Source organism: Peromyscus eremicus, chromosome 13 (assembly GCF_949786415.1).
Source record: "Peromyscus eremicus chromosome 13, PerEre_H2_v1, whole genome shotgun sequence".
Classification (NCBI taxonomy): domain Eukaryota; kingdom Metazoa; phylum Chordata; class Mammalia; order Rodentia; family Cricetidae; genus Peromyscus; species Peromyscus eremicus.
The window spans coordinates 52,595,374-52,616,819 of NC_081429.1; the positions used below are offsets into that span (position 1 = coordinate 52,595,374).

Here is a 21,446-nt window from a genome sequence, read left to right on the forward strand (position 1 = left end):
CAGGCTATCCTTGAACTCACAGAGATCTGTCTGCCTCTGCCTTCAGAGGGTGGGGATTAAAGCTGTAATTTTTTTTTTTTGAGACATATCAGAAACTAAGTAATGCTCAGTTCATTTAAAGGAAAAAAGACAGGGTATCTGAACTAATTAGCTCTAGATTTTCAGTTTTCAGCGGGCATATATACCTACCATCCACAAAGGCTTGCACGGCCTTGTCCACATTGAAATCAAACTGTTGTAGCACCAGGACGATTTCGTTATTGCTTTTGTTCGGAACAACGGATCTAACTGCATAGATCTACAAGAAAAGGAAAAGAAAAGCAGAAAGGTAAACTCCCTGAGCATTGCTCACCTACAGATCTGCCACTAGATAGAGCGGAATTGTAACTTCGAAAGGCCCTGGAAAGCTAACCGTCTGTCTTCTCGCCAACAAGCAGACTCCAGGCCTTCCAGAGCAGCAAGCATTCATGGGGGAGGGGGGAGTAATCACCTTGATGCCTACTTTGTTTGTGTGCACACCTCTACAGAGATCTCCTTGTGCGGCTGTAAGAACAAGTGTGCAAAGCCAACTCTGGTTTGGCAGTCAACCCTCTCGGAGGCTGGGATGCATACAAGATGTGTTCTTAGTGAGGACACAGAATCTTTTTCTGTCTCAAGCTTCCTTTCCACTGGCTCGGGGTATCTTTAGAAAACATACAGAAATAGCTTCATGCCTCCGCTTCTCTCTGGGCACAGTAGAAGCAGTCATATGAGGGTCACAGAAGTGTGCTGTGAAATACCATCACTGTTTATAAAGACAGGAGAATATGCACTTGTGAAATGGTAATTCTAGCTATATTACAGAAAATGCTCTCAAACACCCTCCTGGGGGGGGGGCGATATTGAACAGAGTCAAAGTAAACACATGTACGAGCCAAGGATTCTGATGCTCGCGACCGTTCACTCTTCAATGACGTAGACACCGTCCTCCATCAAATTTAGCATGGGTTCTTTCTGGTTGCCTGCAAGAATTAATTGACCTTTATCTCAAAGAACCTGTGGTTATTACAGACTTGTTTCACGTCTTTTAGCAGAACCCATCTCACCTCTTCTTTATGAGAAGGATTTCTGTGCTAACAAATGCTAGAGCTCTGCACGGGGCAGCGGGAAGTGTTCATTAAAGAACTGTACAATCTATACATGATCCACTCTGAGTTAAATCAGGACCAGTGAGTTTCAGAGTTAAATGGATTTTGTTATAATTGGATTCATGGGGTATGGATTATAGAAGTGTGGTATGTGTAATATGACACTATTGACCAGACATTTAACTGAGCAGTACAGACAACTTCTTGATTATGTTAGAAAATAGGCAGCCTGTTCCACACAGATCTGTGTGTAATAGTATTTAGGCTATAATGAGAAAATAGCATAGGCTATGGGCACAGGACTTGTAGAAATGTTGACATTATTGATCAGAAGATTGGTTTCAAATCCTGACATTTAAAAATACTAAATATTTGAGCTTTGCTGAGTTTCTACTAGAATATATGCTTGTATATGTCACTCAGTACTCCTTTGGGTTTTCACTATTCTCACATTTTATGGTTCTTAATTCCTCTAGACTTCATTAGAAAAACCCAACTCTTTAAAAAATCTAAGCTCTTCACTGCTTTGCTACCCCTTCTTAAAACACCCCGTTCAGTGAATACTATTTATTTATTTTACATAGGGCCTCATTACATGGCCTCAACTCTCCTGCCTTGGCCTTCCCAGTGGCAGACATGTGTCACCAAACTGACATAGTGAATACTCTTTTTAAAATACTTACTGCAGCAGGTCTAAACCTGTGGGTCACGACGCCTTTGGGGTTCGCATATCAGATATCCGGCATATCAGATATTGACATTATGACTCATAACAGTAGTGAAATTACAGTTATGAAGTAGCAACCACATAATTTTATGGTTGGGGGTCACCACAACATGAGGGACTGTATTATCTGAAGGGTGGCAGCGTTAGGAAGGTTGAGAACTACTGACTTATTGTAGGAGGAGGCACCACACTTCCTGAAACCAAAAGGCCGCAGAGATGTAGACAGTGATCAAATGACCATAGAGAGTAGACTGGACTTACAGCTGGCATATACGTGCTATAGCGACATTGGCAGGGACAGCTGACGGTAGAGGCACTCAGGTGTGGAAGATGAGTGAGGGGAGGTGGATGGGAGGGGGAGCGAGAGCATTCTGGGTAGAAAGAAGAGCACGACTGGAGGGCACTTCACAATGAGGATGGAGGGAAGCCAGGGTGAGGCTGTCAGTGCACAGTGAGGTCAGACCTGACAGGCACCAGAGTGGGCAGGGTCTCCAAGGCTACGGAAATCGTGTCAGCCTCATGAGCACCCCTCAGTTGTTTGGGGGGTGCTCTTCTCTCATGGATTTATCATGTGTAAAGGAGAGGTATTCTTTCTCACTGAACATTAAAATATCCTTAAGAGAAGCCAAGACGGGGTCGAAGATGGAGCTCAGTTGGTAGAGCACTAGCCTGGCATGTATAAGGCCCGATATTTAAACCAAGATACGAATTAACAAAACCATTTAGCCCAGGGAAGTCATCAGCAGTAATAATAGGTAATATGTGCCTTAATACCTTCTAGTGCATTGGAGTTACCATATTGCACTTCTAATATCTGTTAAGTAAACACAATTTTAGCAGTTCAAGCCACTTCAGTTCATCCATGTGCACAATGTCTTAATAATGACCATCATTATTGCCACCTCAAGCATGACTTTTTGAATAATAAAATGCTTAGTTATTAATTACACTAAGTACATTATTGTAACATTAGACCAAAGTTTTCAAGCCACCTACACACAGAGTTGTATGACTGGCCAAGACCAGAATCAATAAAACGAACATAAAAATAATTGCTTCTAGACTCCTCTGCAAAACAAAATGTTTCATTATGTTAAGGCAAAAACGATGTAAGCTGTGGCTTGCATGGACACTCTTTCACCAGACACTTGCATTACTCCCCCAATCCTTTTAAAACAGAAACAGAATCCAACGAGCGTGGTCAGCTATGTACAGACAGACAGCATTGTGTGTCCTCTGTTTAGTGTGGGTGGGGTGGGGTGGGGGGTGAGTGTATACACATATGTATGTGAGTACACATGTGTGCATGTTGAGGCCAGAGGTCAACATCTGGTGTCTTCTGCAAGGACTCTCTGCCTTAGGTTTTGAGACCAACTCTCTTATAGATCCTGGAGCTAAAACCCAGTGAGTTCCAGGAATCCACTTGTCTCTATCTTCTCAGCCCAGGGATTACAGATGTGCGTCATACTGCCCGATTTTAATGCGGGTGCTGGGGATCACGCTCAGGTCCTCACATGTGTGCTGCAAGCACCTGAACCAATGGAAACCATCTCCCAGGCCTCCGAATGCTTCCCTAGAAAATCATCACTAGGAGAGTTGTGATATCAAATCTGGGAGAAGCAGATCCAACTCCTGGAGGATGCTCCTTAATGAGAGAGGAGGTATTCCAAGCTTTACAGAAATGAGCAGATAAAGGGTAGAGATCTTGCCTGTTCTTGGCTACTCTTCAGTAATGCCCACTTCTGGGCTAACTTCTGCTCCGATCAGCGAGCATTGCTAATGTGAAGAGAGCAGCACAATTCATAAACCCACCACTTTATTTCTGTAGAGAAACGCCTTCAAGGGAGGGTGGACAAATCACATGTGCTCCTGTGTGCACATGAACATGCAGGAGCCGACCGGTTGCTATTCTCCATTCAGCAGAATCGAAGGGCCTGAGCATTTAAGTCTAAGAAAGACCTCATTTCCAAGTGGCGGAAAATGCAGGGCATGCATGGATGGCTAAGGCTGTGCTCGGAGGTGGCTTCTGCCTGTGGAAATGCAGCTCCTGAGAGCTGCAGGAACAGCTCCATCAATGCGTGACTAATGGCACTTTGCAGACGGAGAACTCATGAAATTCATGCGGGCAATAGCTGTGCTGCAGAGACGCTTCTGGCGAGCTGCTTCTCACACACAGCCGCTCCTTCCCCGCCACAGCCCCAGGCCCTTCTGCAGCAGCTTTACAACAAAGCTGGAAGCTGCTGCCCTTGACAGCAGTCCTACTGGGCTCCCCTGCCAAATAATGGAGTGGTCCATCCGTGCCCACCAGGCAGCCATTCGGGCTGTTGGGTGACAAGACTAGATCGGTTAGTTAGCGCTTCATTTAGCAACTGCTTTAGCCTTCCAATATCACACTCATCTGTTTTGCTTCTACTAATGCACGTCTGGTCTGGCAAATTCAATTTGCTACTCAGAAAGGGGTTGTTGTGATGTTACCTTCTGAGTGGTTCTCATCTGGATTCCCTCCTTTCTCGGGGGTGGGGGGGCTTTCCTATCTGGGCCCGCAGGCTCTGGCGTATTCTGCGCCAGGCCCATCCTGTTGGCTCCCGTGCTCTCTAAGCAGTGGGATGTCCAGGGTGCTGTTTGGTTTGTAGCTGAGCTGTCTTTGGTTGAAGAGCTGGTAACAGATTTCCTGTTCACACGGTGCATTATCAAGCCTGTCTGTGACGGCTCCTTAGACATTGTTCTTGGCTTACCAATCGATCTGAAACCATGCTGGAGTTTCAAAAGTAATTCAGGGAAGAATTCCTAATCTACTTACACTGCTGTGCGATTAGCCAAGACCCAACATTATCAACGGACACAAAACAACCGGTCTTCCCACCTCTAGGGTCTTCCTTGAAAATTCACTCTGATGCTGCTGTCCTTCCAAAAGTATAGTTGTCCCGTGGTACTGAGAGAGATGTGTTCCAGGACCCCTAGATATATCAAAGCCCATGGAAGCTTAAGTTCTTTATAAAAAAAAAAAAAAGGTCATATTTGCATATAACCTATGCAAATTCTCTATGCACTTTAAATATGTATTTTAAAATACCCCTCAAACAATGAAAACAGTTATACTGCATTGTTTAGGGAATTATGACAAGACAAAATTCTATATACATTCAGCTTCTTTCCAAAATGTTCCTGATCTGTGGAGAACTGAACTCATGGGCACAGAGGGATGGCTACCGAATCGTGACCATCTCACTCCCTCACTGAAGAACCAAGAACGAAGTGCACTTTGTACATCCTGGCATTCAAGGCCATCGGCAACAGGGCGTCAGCCGGCTTTTCCAAGTGACTCTTTTCCTCTACCCAGCACAGACAGGTGCTTCAGAGCCAGTTTTGACTCCTAGCCTCGGACCTTCCTCTGGGTTCTTCCTTCTACCCAAGATGCACCTTGCCCCATCTTTGCGCTCCAGCTGAAATTTCAAGCCTGCACGAAGTCCTTCCTAACCCTTCTCACTGGAAGCCTTCCCGTCTCAACTCCACAGCCCTTCCTCAGTAGACGTCTTTGTAAATTTGAGCACCTCTTTTATGTCCTAAGGACCTGTGTACACGCTGTGTTGACTAGATGGTAAGCCACACGAGGGTGGAGTCCTCCTCTGACATCTCGGTGTGGTTACCATGTCTACTGCGGAGGGACTGGTACTGTGTATGTGGTAAGTATTTAATAACTGCTTGTTGAGGTACAGTCATCCTGCAGCCTAGCTGCTTCTTAGAGACAAATGAATATTCCACCAGCATGTTGGGACCACGCCGCCACTTGGCACCTACCACCCACAGTAACACAGTGGGTCTGAACTGACTGGTTGTGCCCCAGTATGGTTGATACAGGCAGAGAGAACATACACATGTTCTTCAGAGACTGGAAGAAAACATGTGCAATTTCTAAATTCCTAACAATTTTACCGCTATATAATCAGGAACAATGGCATTTTTAGAGATTGGGGACAATGAAAAAAGTGCAAAACTTGCCCATCTGTCTTTCCAAAGTCAGCTTAGGAGACAAGACAGAGGTTGCGTCCTCATTGAGTGACAGGTTTTGAGGACACAAGAAAGAGCCACTGGAGTTCTGTCCCAAGGAGGCACAGTGTAGCAGCACAGGCAGAAACTCTCTAATGAGAGGACAGTACGTGTTGTGCTCTCTCTATGAACAAAGTATGGTGGTACTACAGAGAAGAGAAAGTATGTCTGCCCAGGGATAGGAGGACGCTTTCTAGGTGGAGAGATGTCGCGGACGGAGCACTGGAGTTAACAGAGCGATGTTCTAATCTTGGCGCTGCGAAGTGCCAACTCAGTGACCTCAGTGAACTACTCAGATCTTTGAAACTTGGTTCCATAGCCATAAAAGAGGCTATTATCTGCTGGAGTCGGTGAAAATGGGAAGAAACGAAGCATGCAGTGTGTCTGCTAGGGAGTCTGACCATATATTAGCTGCTCAATAAACCCGACACAGAAAAGAACGGGAATATGCACAACAGGCCATGAAGGTATGGCTTTGAAACTGCAAGAACATGTAGCTAACACGCTGGTCTAGGCTTCCTTGGGAAAGACTGCCCTCTGTACCAGCTGCTTCGAGAGGTTCTTTCCTCCACAGACTCAGGGGACAGTGGGCCTAACACCTTCCCTCCTGAGTTCCCTTTCTTGACTCCATCCATTTTAAACGTGGCCAAGGCGCATTTCCCTCTTACTCTCATTTAATTTACTTGCTAAAAGTCTAGTCCCGACACTGGTGTCTGGACAGCACAGGAACAGCTGTGTCAGTGGCAGAGCTGGGAGAGAGATCTGCAAACCCACAGAGGAGACACGCTGTGACTCACAACAGTACTAATGCACCACTAAGCTCTCAGTAAGTTAAAAACGCTGTAAGCCCAAAATGCATGTGGCGGGTAGGGAAGGGCCTGGCTGGTAAAGTGCAGGTGTGAGTTTGGGTCACCAGTACCTGCAAGTGAAAAAACTGGGTTGCTCTTCAAAGCCTGGCCGTAAGAAGGTGGGGGACAGGAGGATCCCCGGAGCTTGCCGCCCAGCTAGTGCAGCCAATTAGTGAGCTCAAGGTTCAGTCGGAAACTGTCTCAAAAATAAGGTGGAGGAGTGATTGACTGATTGACGAAGACATTTGCCATTGACCTCTAACCTCCACAGGCACATGCACACTTGTGCATGCATGCTCTCACACACACGTTCACACACGTGAACTTACGCACGTACAAATTAAAAACTTGTAAATGCGTTTGGTATACTTACCTACAGAAGGTCACAGCTTAGGCTGGTCTGCTTTGCACGTGTTCAGAACACTGGCAGCAGCCTCCAGGTGGGCAATGCCATTCAACACAAAGCATGTTTTGCAATAAGGTGCCGAATATCTTAATTTATTAATACTGTGCCCAAAGTGCAAAACAGAATGGTTGCAAGGGTATTGCTTTTGCACAAGTGCGAGGCTGAAAAATTGTAAGTCGAATCATGGTCCCGATCATCTGTAATTGCACCTCATGGTAAGTGAGTCTGCGCAGGAAGCAATCAGAGTGTATTCACAATGAATGACAATGGTCAGGAAGCCGCTGGCTTGAAAAGCCAAAATGCACCAATCAGGCTCTTAACGATTATACAGGACGGGAGCAGACGGAGTGGAGATGGCTGGGGCCAGTCTTTAAGAAAGCTGCCCCTCACCCATCCCCACCCCTTCACCCCGCATCCTCCCCATCCCACGCCCACTGTTTCCTTAACTCCCCGAAGTCACCCGACACCCGGCCAGACCTGTGTAATAACCTCTTTTTATTTGTACTAGTTTGAGAAAGTTTCATTTTCTAGAGCAGGGACCAGGTGCCTAAAGGCTGTATTAGCAAACGGAGCTGGAAATAAAAACAACACTGTCAAATAGCCGTCTAATTGGCAAAGGAGGAAAACGCTGGAAGGTTTTAAGGATAAATGTACTCAGAATGTAAATTGAGAGACGGGGAGATGAGAAGCCACAAGTCTTACCTATACACCTCCTCTGGCTCTCACTGATGCTCCCAGAATTACTTGCCCTACTCTATCTGATGGAGTGTAAATTACTTGGGGCAAATCTTTATATCCACAGCATCTTAAACACAGGGAGAACTCAGCACATGGAGCACAGCATCTGGACGAATAAAGGAAGCGAGGGATCTGGTAAAATGGTCACTGGAACACTCCAGGTCTGCAATCCACCTTTTGTGGTGCACGCCCACAATTCAGCAGAGAGTACCATGCAGAATTAAAAAGCTTACTAGATTCAAGCTGCAGATGTGTGGAGTGCCTCCAAGGTCCCAGGCGCAGATGGCTGCTTCCAGCCTTGAGGAACTTACACACTTAGAGATGAACACTCTCCCATCCTCTACAATAAGGGCAGCCACCACACAGCCAGCCACCTCCTCTCTGCACCAATGAGAACCAGTTATTTATGGGCTTGCCGTTCCTGCGACGCTAAAAGGAGTTTCTAATCAGCTTTGGTCACATTTCTCAAACGCGGAGCCATCCGGAGACGCCTTAAAAGACAGCTCCCTGCCTATGTTTCGCTTCACTTGCCGGACCAACGGCGTTATCTACACATTAATGAAGGCCGTTCTCATGAGAATCCTCTTGGGGGAAGAAAATACTCTTTGCAGGCTTGTACCTTTGCATCGAGGATAATTCCATAATTTAATTGCTTTTTCGAACGTCTACTTCCTGCCAGCAAAAATAAATAAATATATAAATGTATGAAATGTTGTCATGTTCTACTCGGCTGACTTTTTGGGAATTAACACCACTGGCACAAATCAAAATTAACTTTTGGGGGGCGAGCGGAACAGGATTAGAAAGAAAAATGAAGCTTTGAAGATGAGGGAAACGCCATGTTGACAGAATCCTGGGAGACCTGATGTGAGGGTCTTGGTGACACTCTCTGTGGCCTTCTAAACCCATCTCAGTGAGCTGGGGTCCACCCGGAACCAGGATGCAGATGCAGACACTCAGAGTCTGCAGGTTAGTTGTTTTCCAGGTACTGCTGGGTCCGAGGACGTGGCAGGCCAGGATGGCTTCTTACGTGCTCTGGTTCCTCAGAACCTGGGAGGATGTCGACCCTGAGGGCACATTCAGTTTGCAGCCGGGATGCTGAACAGGCCCGAAGGTCCATGAACGCTGGACAGCCCAGATCGGCCATGGAGCCAGCTGGCATGGCTTTCCCCAGAGACTCTTAGCAAGCTACAAGCGGAGGAGAGGGATGACCCACGTTTACAAACTGTAAGAAGTACAGTGGGAGGTCCTGAGGGTCGGGCACATGAGCGTCAGGTACTGTTACAGTGGCGGATGAAGGTTTCTAAGGTCTACAGAGGATGGATTAGGACAGCAGAGAGACAGGAAGGGACCAGATACCCTGCTGAGACTAAGGAAAAATTAAAAAGGGCAAGAGAAGTTGGTGAAGAGAAGCACATAGCCAAAGAGGGAATGCTAGATCTTTCTAACCCTTGTTCCTGATGCTATCCTCTGGTATGTAAGAAGGTAACCCCCTTCTACAGGCCGGGCCTGCCCTTATTTCAAAGAACTGAAGCACTCCTCAGAAATCCATCACCACAGAGCAAACACGCTCTCCTACAGTCGTGTTCATAAGCTCTTGCCATCTGGTCAAGCTCTCCTGAGTGTTTCCGGTAGAAAAGTGTTTCTGTAAATAAGCACACTGTTCTAGTTCGGGGGTGGAGGGATCAAAGAAGAGAACGGCGGCACCTGCACCTGCCGAGGTGGGGTCCCACTTACCCACTCCAGCTGTCAAAAAACGGCCCTGATGCTTCAGCAGACACATTAACTGCTGGCCTCCATGGAGCTCATTTGCTCCTAGTTCTCGGGACGAGTGCTGCAGCCCCAGGCCTGTGAAATGATGCTAATGCACAGGCACGGATTTTTACATCCATCTTTGCTCAATTCCAGCATGGAAGTTCCGACTCGGCGCTGCACCCAGCTGTTATCTTTTGGAACCTCAAGTTCTTGTCACTACAAACAAGGAGCATGTATGCCCTCCCTTCCAATTTGGTGTCTTTTAAAAAGTCAGTCGCTGTCTTCTCGTAGAGAAGATTTATTGATTTAGATTTCGTGTAGGCCGGAGCCAAATTGTTGATTTGAATTTTTATGAGCCCGAGTCAAGTACAGAAGCCAGAGTACTGCCACAGGAATGTCCTCGGAGCTGAGAGTAATTTTCTAATTCCTGTTCCTTTGTTTATTTATAAACTAACGCAGTCGCAAAGAACAGACTCCGAAGCTGGACCGCAGGCGGTGACCGACACACGTCCTGACCTGCCGAGAAATTCTTGAAAGACAGATGTTTGGTGAATTTAGTAAAAGAAGTGAAGATGTTTTGCTGTCTGAGGACCAGAGAAATGCGGAGGACTGGAATGGGCTTAAGGACAATGATGGGGAAGGAAATGGGGTGTTCCAGGAAGAACGGCACAGAACACAGGAAGTGTGCTCAAAGGAAAAGCGTGCTCCGGGATCCTTGGAGCATCAAGTATTAAAAGGGATGGAATTTCAGAGACAAAGGCATAGGGCCAGTGTGGCCCAGGTCCTGTGTCTGATGACTTTGAGCCTGATTCTGAGGCAAAGCCACTGAAGATTTACTCAGGGCAGGAGTATGATATTTGCACATTTAAGGTCATTCTGTTTTCTTTGTGTATGAGCTCAAGGAGATCAAATGAATGCCCATTAGGATTTTAACACAGAATCCTGGGCAAGAAATTGGACCTATATGAGCCGTGTGGAGAGGGCTCACAGGCTACCTGTGAAGGAGCAACTGGTTTCTGTTTAGATATGAGGACCAAGAAGGAGGAAACAATTCGGATGATGAATGGCATTAGCGTTTCCACCACGGTCCTCATGAGCACCCAGAATTGAGAATCAAGAAGTCAAGATATAATGGAAGCTAGAGATCGGGTTTGGCCCCATGCCTTTGTCTGTGAAATTCCATCCTTTTTAATACTCGATCCTCCAAAGATCCTGGACATGCTTCCCTTGAGCACACTTTCTGTGTCCTGTGGTGTTCCACTTGGAACACCCCATCTTCCCCCCTCATCCTCCCCTAAAACCAATTTCAGTCCTCTGTGTCTAACAACAAAACACCTTTACTTCTTCTTACTAAGGGAGAGGGCACCGGAAACAAGGGACAGTGGCATAGGAGAGGGTTCTTTTAGGTATAACTGCTCAGCTCTCAAATAATTTTGCATATACTACAATTCTTCTACACCTCTGTTTTTATGAAACATCATTACTTCAACAATATGGCTTCTGTAAAGTAAAACTGTTCCAGAAGGACATACATTCTCTTTTCTCCCTCTCTCTCTGATAGTCTCAAGGAGCTGAGCCTGGCCTCAAATTCACTATGTAGTGGAGGATGACTCTGAACTTCCGATCCTCCTGTCTCCACCTCCCAAGGGCTCAGATTACAGTTGTGTATCACCATGCGCAGTTCTCGTGGTTCTGGGGTTTGGACCTCAGGCTTTGCACACATTAGGCAATCTGTTTGCTAACCAGGCTATATATCCAGCTCTGGGGAGCCCTCTCTTGAAGAAGGGATTGTAGTTACCTACTGCTGAGTGACCACTGAGGACAACTAACGGATCTGGTACTTTCTCTGTCTCTGTGGAGCTGAGCTTGTGAGGAGTCTGGCTGAATGAATTTGCCCTGGGTCACTCTTGCAGGGGGAGCAACACTGTGAGCTGGTTCTCTTCACATAACATGAAGACGGCTCGCTCCATGGAGTCTCTTGATGAGCTTGGTTGATCTTTCTCACAGCATGGTGACCTCAGGCTAGACTGTTTACAGGGCAACCCAGTGCTCCAGGCAAGCACCCCAACCACTAAGTGAGTGTCAGAATCACCTTGTTTTGGAAGAAACTTGTTTCCTGCTACACTTGTCAGCTTGCTACATAGAGCAGATTCCCTCTTAAAATTCTAGCTCTTTTTTTTTTTTTTTTTTTGGTTTTTTTCGAGACAGGGTTTCTCTGTGTAGCTTTGCGCCTTTCCTGGAACTTGCTTTGTAGACCAGGCTGGCCTTGAACTCACAGAGATCTGCCTGCCTCTGCCTCCCGAATGCTGGGATTAAAGGCGTACGCCAAGACCGCCCGGCAAGACTCTAGCTCTTAATGCGAAGACACTTTAGTAGGCAGCATGGCTGAATACAATCTGCCTGGAACAAGAGCCAGCTATATGATGGTTGCTAATAGCAACAGTCCCTCTAATGTACACTGAGACACACAACAGGGCAACAAACATTTCATTCCACACATTTAGATAGCATGTACTCGGTGTATGCCTGAGTTGTTTTGTCTTGGTTGTTGTTGTTTGGTTGGTATTTTTTTAAAGTCACTGTGTTTAATTCTTCCTCCGATTTCCTCAGAATTAACAATTAGACTGGCAGATAGTTTTAAAGCAGGTTAGCCCCTTAGTCCACTACAAGTCTGTTTCTACCCTGCTGGTCACACACATCATGAGGGCTTAGGTGAGTATTCTGTCTGTATCTCTGATGAATTCCATATTTAGACTTATTACAAAAAAAAAAAGAGCAATGTTATATCCACAGGCTATTTCAGTTTTGGGTACATTAACAACAGCAGAAAAACAAGATTCTTTTCATCTATCTTGTTCCTAAAAGAATATTCAGGAACTTCTTTCCTCATTTTCTTTGTAGTTTAATGTCTCTACTTGGGGGAAAAAAGGTAATTATTTACATTTACTCTTAATGTAGTTTTTCTACTTTGTTTTGTTTTGTTTTTTGCTCATTCATAGAACTTCCCAGATAAAAAGTATTATAAAAGGGTGTAAGTCACTTATAATCCTTTAATCAATATTAGAATAAAAAAGCTAATTGCTCTTTGGTCAATACCAGCTGAAGAGAGTTAAGTTAATCTCTAACGCATATTAGCTTCGGATATTTCTTCACTGTGGTGTGGAGGAAACAGATCATAAACTTCCATGGAAACCAGGAATACAATTTCTCTTTTATCTACGAGGGTGGACCAATTTTAAAAAGGCACATTGTTTTAAAATATTACTCAAAATGATTATTTAGCTGACCAGATCTTGTTTTTCCTACAATTTTGTTTGGGTTTCCTCTAAAGACAGTAAAGAAAAGAAAAAGTTAAAACTGCCTTCAGTCTAGTAAGTAAAGTTACATCTGGGCCATAACTATGGAAAGGAAATGCCAGTAACTCTCTCCACTAGTGGATGAGTAGATTCACACAGGGGACTTACAGTGAGACATTATGTAGCCTTAATAAAAATGGAATAAAATAAATATAATAAAAATAAAAAAGGAAATGCTGAAATATGCAGCAACATGCCAATGTGGAGAAATCTTGTGGACATTCTGCTAATGTTCAGAGCCAGTCACACTTGTATGAAGTATTAATAATCAGACTAATAGAAGTTGAGGATACTATGGTGGTTTCCAGGGTTCGTGAAGGCAGGGAACAGGGAGTGAGAAAGGAACAATTTTATTTATATCAGACAGGTAAATCTCACAGGCACTGTGCCTAGAGTTAACACCATATTCCAGGTTTACAATTATAAGAGGGAAAATGTCATGTTAGGTATTTTACAATAAAGAAAAAACCCCACATTGTTATATAACTAAGCATCGTTGTATTTATTTCAACAACTTTGGCTGATAATTATCTTCAAAGATTGAGAAGCAGAGTTCTGAAGAATCCTAAAGACAGAGGCATGAGACAGGTGGTCCAGTGAGTCACAAATGAACCTCAGGTGGTTTAATGAAATTCCTGCAGTTTACAAAGAATGGAAGATTGTGCACTACATCCGAATAGAGGAGCTACTCTGGAGCCTGGGGCAGCGCTCACTTTGTGGGCCAGTACCCTGTCTTTGTCTTTTACAATGCCTGAGACCACAGGTTCATCTATTAGAGTGAAGGGTCTGGTGACCCTGCAGGGTAAGGAATGAACTCACATGGTACAAAATGACACGGAAGCCAAGAGTTGACATAATGTAGCAAAGGACTAGAATTTTCAGTGGAAGTAACTTTAAATGTGGTTAGAAACAGAGTTAGGGGGAAAGGTTACTAAATGACAGCTTACTCTAGAAGTTGAGAAGACCCTCATACTAGTAGGAGCACAGTCTAGTTTGCAAAGGCAAGGGAATCCTGGGTCTTGAAGTGTGTGTGTGTGTGTGTGTGTGTGTGTGTGTGTGTGCATGCACACACCCACACAAGTGTGAGGACATCAGAGGAAATCTTCGTTACTGTTCCTTAAGTGCTGTCTACCGTTTTTTGATACAGGGTCCTTCATTGGCCTGGAGCTTGACAAGCAGGCTAGGCTGGCTGGCCAATGAGCAGGCAGGATCTACCTGCCCCTGCCTCCCCAGCAACGGGACACGTGTACACACTGTCACCCTTGGCTTTTTAAATGTGTGTTCTGGGGATTGAACTCAGGTCCTCTCACTTCATTGACTGCTCTATCTCACCAGTCCCTTAGAATTTGTATTGTAATTTACTTATCATTTCAGAGCAGTGGTTTTCAAACTTTTATTCATTTTTTTCCCAAGACCATAAAGGACTCATGCTTCTATCATATGATAAAATTCCAAAATATATATCTCAATTTCCTTTTTTACAGTTTTTTTGATGCAATTGAGGGGTGTGGAGTCTAGAGAAGTCTGTTGTGGGAGGCACAGGTGATTGACAGCCCGGCCATGCTGGGCTGGTCCCATGCATTGCTCCTCTAGATGATGTCAGTGCACTCTCTGAGGGACATAGGGTCCTCCAGTTGGCAGCTTTGGTCTGCACCATCAGCCTGACGAAACTTTCTTACCACTGCATTGCAAGTTTGTGGTGATAGATTGTGTACCCTAATAAAGCTTGCTTGATGATCGGAGGATAGAGCCAGCCACTGTATTAAACATAGGGGTTAGGCAGGGGTGGCACACACCTTTAATCCTAGCACTCGGGAGGCAGAGATCCGTCTGGATCTCTGTGAGTTCAAGGCCACCCTGGACTACATGGGATTGACTCAGTCTAGGAGAGAAACAGAGCCAGACAATGGTGGCACACACCTTTAATCTCAGCACTAAGAAGGAAGTGATATCACTGGGCAGAGAAGGTATATAAGGCGTGAGGAGACAGGAACTAATGTTCTTTTGCCTGAGGATGAAGAGACAGTCAGAGGATTCGTGGAGCTGGTGAGGTGAGACGGGGCAGTGGCTTGTTCTGTTTCTCTGATCTTTCAGTATTTACCCCAGTATCTGGCTCAGGGTTTTCTACTAATAAGACTATTTAAGATTCGAAAGACACAAGTTGGGGACTTTTCCTGCTGGATTTTTCTCTTTTTTTTTTCCTCCTTCAAAGATGTCATGACATCTGAAGGCTGCCCCTCACTGCATCTGCCTCTTCTCTCACACTTACCACTTAAAAGCACTACCCTGCACCCCCACCCTAGGGAGGCACGCCCTACCTCCTGCCTTCCTATGAACTGTCTCGACTCATAATTACCTACAATTACCATTATAGAATCTTGACTAAATTAGTAAACCAAATTTTTTTGATGAACAGATACTGGGGGTGGGGTAAAATCTGTAGTATTCCTATTATGTAAAGTATTAAGTACACAAGCAAGTTAAAAACTTCTTCTCTGCTGGCTTACCAAGAAAAAGTGACTTCAGTGATATACAAAATTTGCCGTTAAGTGCTACATCTGCCCATCTGGCTACCTACGAGTCTCTCTCAACGGATTTTCCATGTGCAAGGTCAGAAGAGAAGAAATCACTGTTGCAGACTTGTCAATCTTTTATCTCTGAAACTGAATAATTTAATATGAAGGACCAAGGTAGGAAGTAGCTAGAATGCGGAAGAAGTCCCTATAAATTCCAAGGGACTGCTAACCAAAGTTACTTTTTCCTGCTGCCCAATGATTTCATTTTTGACATGCTCTTTTATTTGTTAGCATTGAGCATCATCTGTCTCTTACACACCCCTCAGCCACAGTACAAAGGGGGCTACCGTGAAAGGCTGGAAGAGATGGGGCGCGGGCAGGAGAAACCGAGGAAACCTTGTGGATTCCGGTCATGTAGCTCGGAGAAAGCAATGTGATGCTAATCCTGCAGTAGTAAATTTCTTCTTATCCCCTGAAACTGATGCTGACATTTCCATTTATTCATTCGGTTCCTTTAGACTCCTTGTCAAATCTCTTCTAGTTGCCAAGCAACAATAACAGCAGTTCTGTACATAAGCATTAGGCAGTAACCATTGTCAGTGTTTTCTCCTTTCTCTGAGAGGGAAATTTAATGACCCTTTCCTATGAGAAAATGATGGCAGGAATGGGCCCCACAGTGAGATCTGAAAGCTCTGCAGCTGCTGTTCTTGTTATCTGCATCCGAGGGTTGGGCTAAATTAAATTCTCATGAAAAATTATAAAATAAGGTTTCCCCTTGAAATGTGCATTTATATATATATATATATATATATATATATATATATATATATATATATATATATATATCAACTACATGTCATTACAACTCATCCCAACTCCTTGGAAATGGTTTCTCTACGAAATGGGTTAATATTTTGAAGATATGTGACAGAGGATATCTTCGTTCCCTGATCTGCTACAATCTCTGTAATCCAATACTTAGCTTTTTCTGACTACCCTCCACCCCAAGTAAAAACCCGAGCTCTATTTTCAGTACTTTGCAAAACATGGACCAAAAGTTCAGGAAAAAAAAATAAATGGAGCATGCTTATTATGAGATAATAAAGTGCTCATCCAAGTGTGGTGGACATTCCCTATCTCAGTGACCCTCGGAAACGGTGATGACACTCCTTGGAAGCCGTGTGGACAAGAGACTCTCGTCCCCTTTCATTTTAATGACTCTATACGGTTATTGTTTACAATCCAATTTACCTCAATAACTTGAGCAGCTCTAAAAGCTATTGGACAAATGGCTTCTCAGCAATGACATTACAGACTGAGCTGTTCCCCATTCCCCCGTCATCAGACTGTCTTGTCTCAATTACTTTTTGTGCAGCTCAGCAATACCTATCAAATCCACTGAAAGTCAAGTCTACTTTCATGTTTTCTCACCTGGACCCTTTCCCCCTTCCCAATCTTGATTCTATGGAAATTTACATTTTTGAACACTGAAAGAAATGTTAATTAGAGGTGATTTCCCTGTTTTTATTTGTAAAATAAACAGATGATCTTGCCCTGCACCTGTATCCTCTAGGTTTCTGGTACTAAGAGCTGATGAAGCATTTCCACGCTTACGGTTGTATTCGATGACTTCACACTGGGCACTAACCCTGGGACCTCACTCCTGCCAGCTGAGTCCTCTATGGCTAAGCATGCCCCAGCCTGATTTAGTGAGATAACTTTATGATCGTGCTGCATTTGCTCACTAGGAATCTGAAGTCAGAGAGTTACATGATTTGTTTCAGGCCATTCAGCCGCTCACTGGGGAACTGATAACTCCTGCCTTCCAGACATATGCTTTCCCACAGCCTTACTTACAGAGGTCACTCCCAAGGGCACTGGGTCCCCTATGGTGGCTCGGGAATCATTCATCACTGGAATGACTTATCACGCCATACCTGGACACTAGGAACACTACTAACTCTACTTTATAAGCAAGGATTCTGTTTCCTCACTAAATTGAAGCTGACTGATAATAATACATCAAAAACCTGACAAAAATTCTATTTTTTTCTGTACCAACTTATCATTATCCCTCATTTTAAAATTCTGTAGATCAATTTTGCTTGATAGCTAAGCGTTTTAAGCAAGAAGCAATTCAGTAGTCACTATCAACTAATTTATCCATGAAGTTTCTGAGCTTGAACTTTGTTTTAAAAAAAATAATTTATGTACTTATGTGCACACACCCTACATGTGGACACAACACACACACACCTACATGTAATTAAAAATAATAAAAAAAAATCTTTAACAAGATAAAAAAAAAAACAAGAAAATATCTGTAAACAGTGAGTTATTCCCAACTATAAGAATTCAGGGTGCCCAAATATTTCCGTCTGCTGTCCGTCTGCAATCCGGTTTGCTTTGGGGATCCATTCCACAGGCAGTTGCTCACCTAGCAAACTCATTTGTTATCCTAATTCGCCTGGGACCACGGTGCTTACTCACTGTCTTCTAAAGCACATGGAGTCAGCCCAAACAACCCAACGAAGCTCCCATTTCCAGGAGCAATTTAAAGCATGCCTTAATCGCCACGAGTATGAAAATGAGATGACATTTCCATTAACCTACATTCTATTTTTCAAGAAGCCTTGAGATTTGATAAAATTGTATAAATGAGATTTCGTAAGTCTCTAAAGAACTTAACAGTTCAAATACTTGTGTTCATTTGTCTGCTACCCATTCATTTATCCAACTGTAACCAAGGGGCTAACTATGGGTCAAATTCAAGAACGTAAGACCCACACTCTGCTCCCAAGAAACAGCTAGACTTAACACAGGGAGACAGGCAACTAAGCCTCCACTACATGCAAGTAAGCTGTGATGAAAGATATGGAGAATCTCACTGAGGAAGGGAAGGGGGAGGGGCATAATGCAGGCAGGGCAGGAAGAGAGAGAGATGTCTGACAGAGTTCCTGAATGGAAGGAAATGGAGTGAGGCATATATATATGAGCAGGAAGATATCCCACACAGAAATCTGCCTTTTTAATGGCTTGGGGGCAAGCATGTTCAAGGTCACAACAGCAGGCTGAAGGGCACATGTGGAGAGACAATGGTAGATGAAAGTAAAGAAGAGGCAGGGTCTGGTCATGAAGAAGATGTCCACCATACTAAGGAAACTCAACTTCTATTTAAGCCCCATTTTCAATTTAAATCCTTACAGTTAGAATCCAATAATACGAAGTTTTTTGAAATAAAATGTTATAAGTATTTCTTACAAGTTTTATTTATCCTGAATGTTAAGCATTATTAGCTTCTTTTCTGGACTAAAAAAATTGCAGGAAGCCGGGCCATGGTGGTGCACACCTTTAATCCCAGCACTCAGGAGGCAGAGATAGGTGGATCTCTGTGAGTTCGAGGCCAGCCTGGTCTACAGAGTGAGTTCCAGGAGAGGCACCAAAGCTGCACAGAGAAACCCTGTCTCAAACAAACAAACAAACAAACAAACAAACAAAAATTACAGGAAGACAAAAATCACTTCTACTTAATCTGTCTCTTTGATTCATTAGAGATATAGAGGATTCATTTCATTACCATACTTTTTTTTAAAACAACAAAGATTGTGTATTTCCCCCATTTACTTACTTATTTGTGTGTGTGTATGTGTGTGTGTATGCATATGTGTGTGTATGCATATGTGTGTGTGCATGTGTGTGTGCATGTGTGTATATGCATATGTGTATATGCATGTGTGTATGCATGTGTGTATGCATATGTGTGTGTATGCGTGTGTGTGTGTGCGTGTGTGTGCGTGTGTGTGTGTGTGTGTGTGTGTTTACATATGTGTGTGCAGGCCTGTAGTCAACCCATGTGTCATTTCTCAGGAACCATCCATCTGGTTTTTTGAGGAGGGTCTCTCAGTGGGTCCTGGAGCTCAGAGATTTGGTGCGGCTGACTGGCTAGCAAACTCCAAGGATTTACTGGTCTCTGCTTCCCAGTGATGTGATTCCAAGCTTCCACCACCAAACCTGTCTTTATAGGTGAGTACAGGTTCCACCTCAGAGTCACCTGCTTGCCCAGCAAGCCCTGTACTGACTGAGCATCTCTCCAGCCAGCTCCTATCATAAGACCCCCCCCCTTTTTTTTTTTGCCATCACAAGACTTTTATTTTTAAATTTTCCACAGCTGTTGACTAGATATTGTATCAAAAGCACTAGAGATCTGTTCACTAATCAACAAAGGCTTATAGCTTAAGAACTAACAGTTGTTATTATTCTTAATTTTCAGAACTGAAATGCCATTGCTTTGGTGACAGATTGAGAAACAAACTAATCATAAAAGGCCATAAAAGCTAATAACAAAAGGAAATAAGTAAACTAAAATAGATCAAAGTGAAACTATATATGATCAGAATCTGTTGTTCATTATGGCTTATTTGATGGAGTTGAGCAATCTATTAACTTTTGACATGGGAGGGTTGAATTCACTAATTGACTCAGAGGAGCTTCACTTTCACGGTCATGTAGATCCACAATATTTACAACTTAACATCACCCTTGCCCAAAATACTGCCCACAGTTTGATGAGGGACTCAAGTGCAGTAGCAAAACATTCACCGTCTCGTTCTCCCTCACATGGTCACCTGATGGTCCCTGATGGTCAACGCACTGATGCCTGAGTAAAGCATGGCGTCTTCATGCTGAACCTCCACGGTGTGCATCCAGACACATCAGCCTGTTCCCTCTGTTCTGAGTAAGACCATCTAGTGCTGCCCGCTAGGTCTCCATGGTGGTCTGTCTACACGCTGTGCTTCGCAGGAATCATTTGCTAGAAATCTGATTCCTTAGAGTGCTTTACCAGTCTGTAGCCTGATGTGGAGGCTGCTGGATCCAGCCATCAACAGACGGCTGGAAAAAGCCAATCTTTGGTCAGTACCAGAGAGCCCACCCCAGCTTTTCAAACTGGGCACACATATTGTCATTTAAATAAAAGGAGAATATGAAGGCACATTATCAAAGAGACACATCTTTATGCTGTTGTTTATTCAATGATCAATAAGCCAAAATAGTTTAATATCAAAATATGTGGAATACATGATGCAATATAATGGACAAAAAATTCACAACAATTAAGATAGCACACAAAAGTCCAAAGAAACTGTCTGTTGGTAAAAGTTGTTTTTTTTTTTTCCATCTTCCAGAGACATGGTAGCAAATCTGTCTTTCTGTTCACTAGTGGAAACTCTGAGAAGCAGTGGAAAGGGAGTGGCCTTCAGAACCAGACACAGCTTAGTCTGACTTTGACCAAGTCAAGCGTGACTTCAAGACTCAGTGTCCTCATCAAAGAGGAAGTTATTGAGTAGATGTATAAACACACAGCACATTCTCAGAGGCGGCCAGGTGCTCTGAAAACATATCCTTCCAATCCATGCTCCTGTTTACATCTTCTCAACAGCTGGTTTCTGCCTGTGGAAGCTCTACCTAGTTCTATCCTGGCTGAAACCTGATGGCATGCAAATCCCTTCAGCAGTCTGGTGGAGCCTGAGGTCCTTCTCAGGACGATGTATTAAAATTTATGACAGACAATATGTACGATTACAAACGAAATAGCTCCTATGGAAATAAAGGTCAAATACTAATAAAAACAAACCACATGCTACCGTAACCCATGTACTTCTCTATCAACACCTCAGATAACACATTCTGGCAGCAGGGTCTACAAGGACAGTTGTTTTGACATAATGATGAGCAAGTAACACCTCAGGATGTCTATAACACACATAATTTGATACGAAAACACATAAGGTGTCTAGAGATGTGAGTTGCAGGTCCTGCCACTGTGGGGCTTTTCCACATTTCAGGCTCGAAGGAACCGTTAGTTTCTCTTGGATGTGAGTGATGATAACATGTACTTTTCTAGTGTAAGACACAAAGTTCCCATCCA

At 43.9% G+C, this 21,446-nt stretch overlaps 1 protein-coding gene across 5 annotated transcripts in view; it reads right to left on the minus strand.

Moving 5' to 3' along the window:
* Positions 1–21,446, minus strand: part of Spats2l (spermatogenesis associated serine rich 2 like) — a 167,798-nt gene that overhangs the window by 64,164 nt on the left and 82,188 nt on the right. For all 5 annotated transcript variants that reach the window (XM_059278252.1, XM_059278251.1, XM_059278250.1 and 2 more), the window contains exon 4: positions 190–298. In XM_059278252.1, the coding sequence (XP_059134235.1) occupies positions 190–298 (109 nt within the window). The remainder of the gene's footprint in view (positions 1–189; positions 299–21,446) is intronic.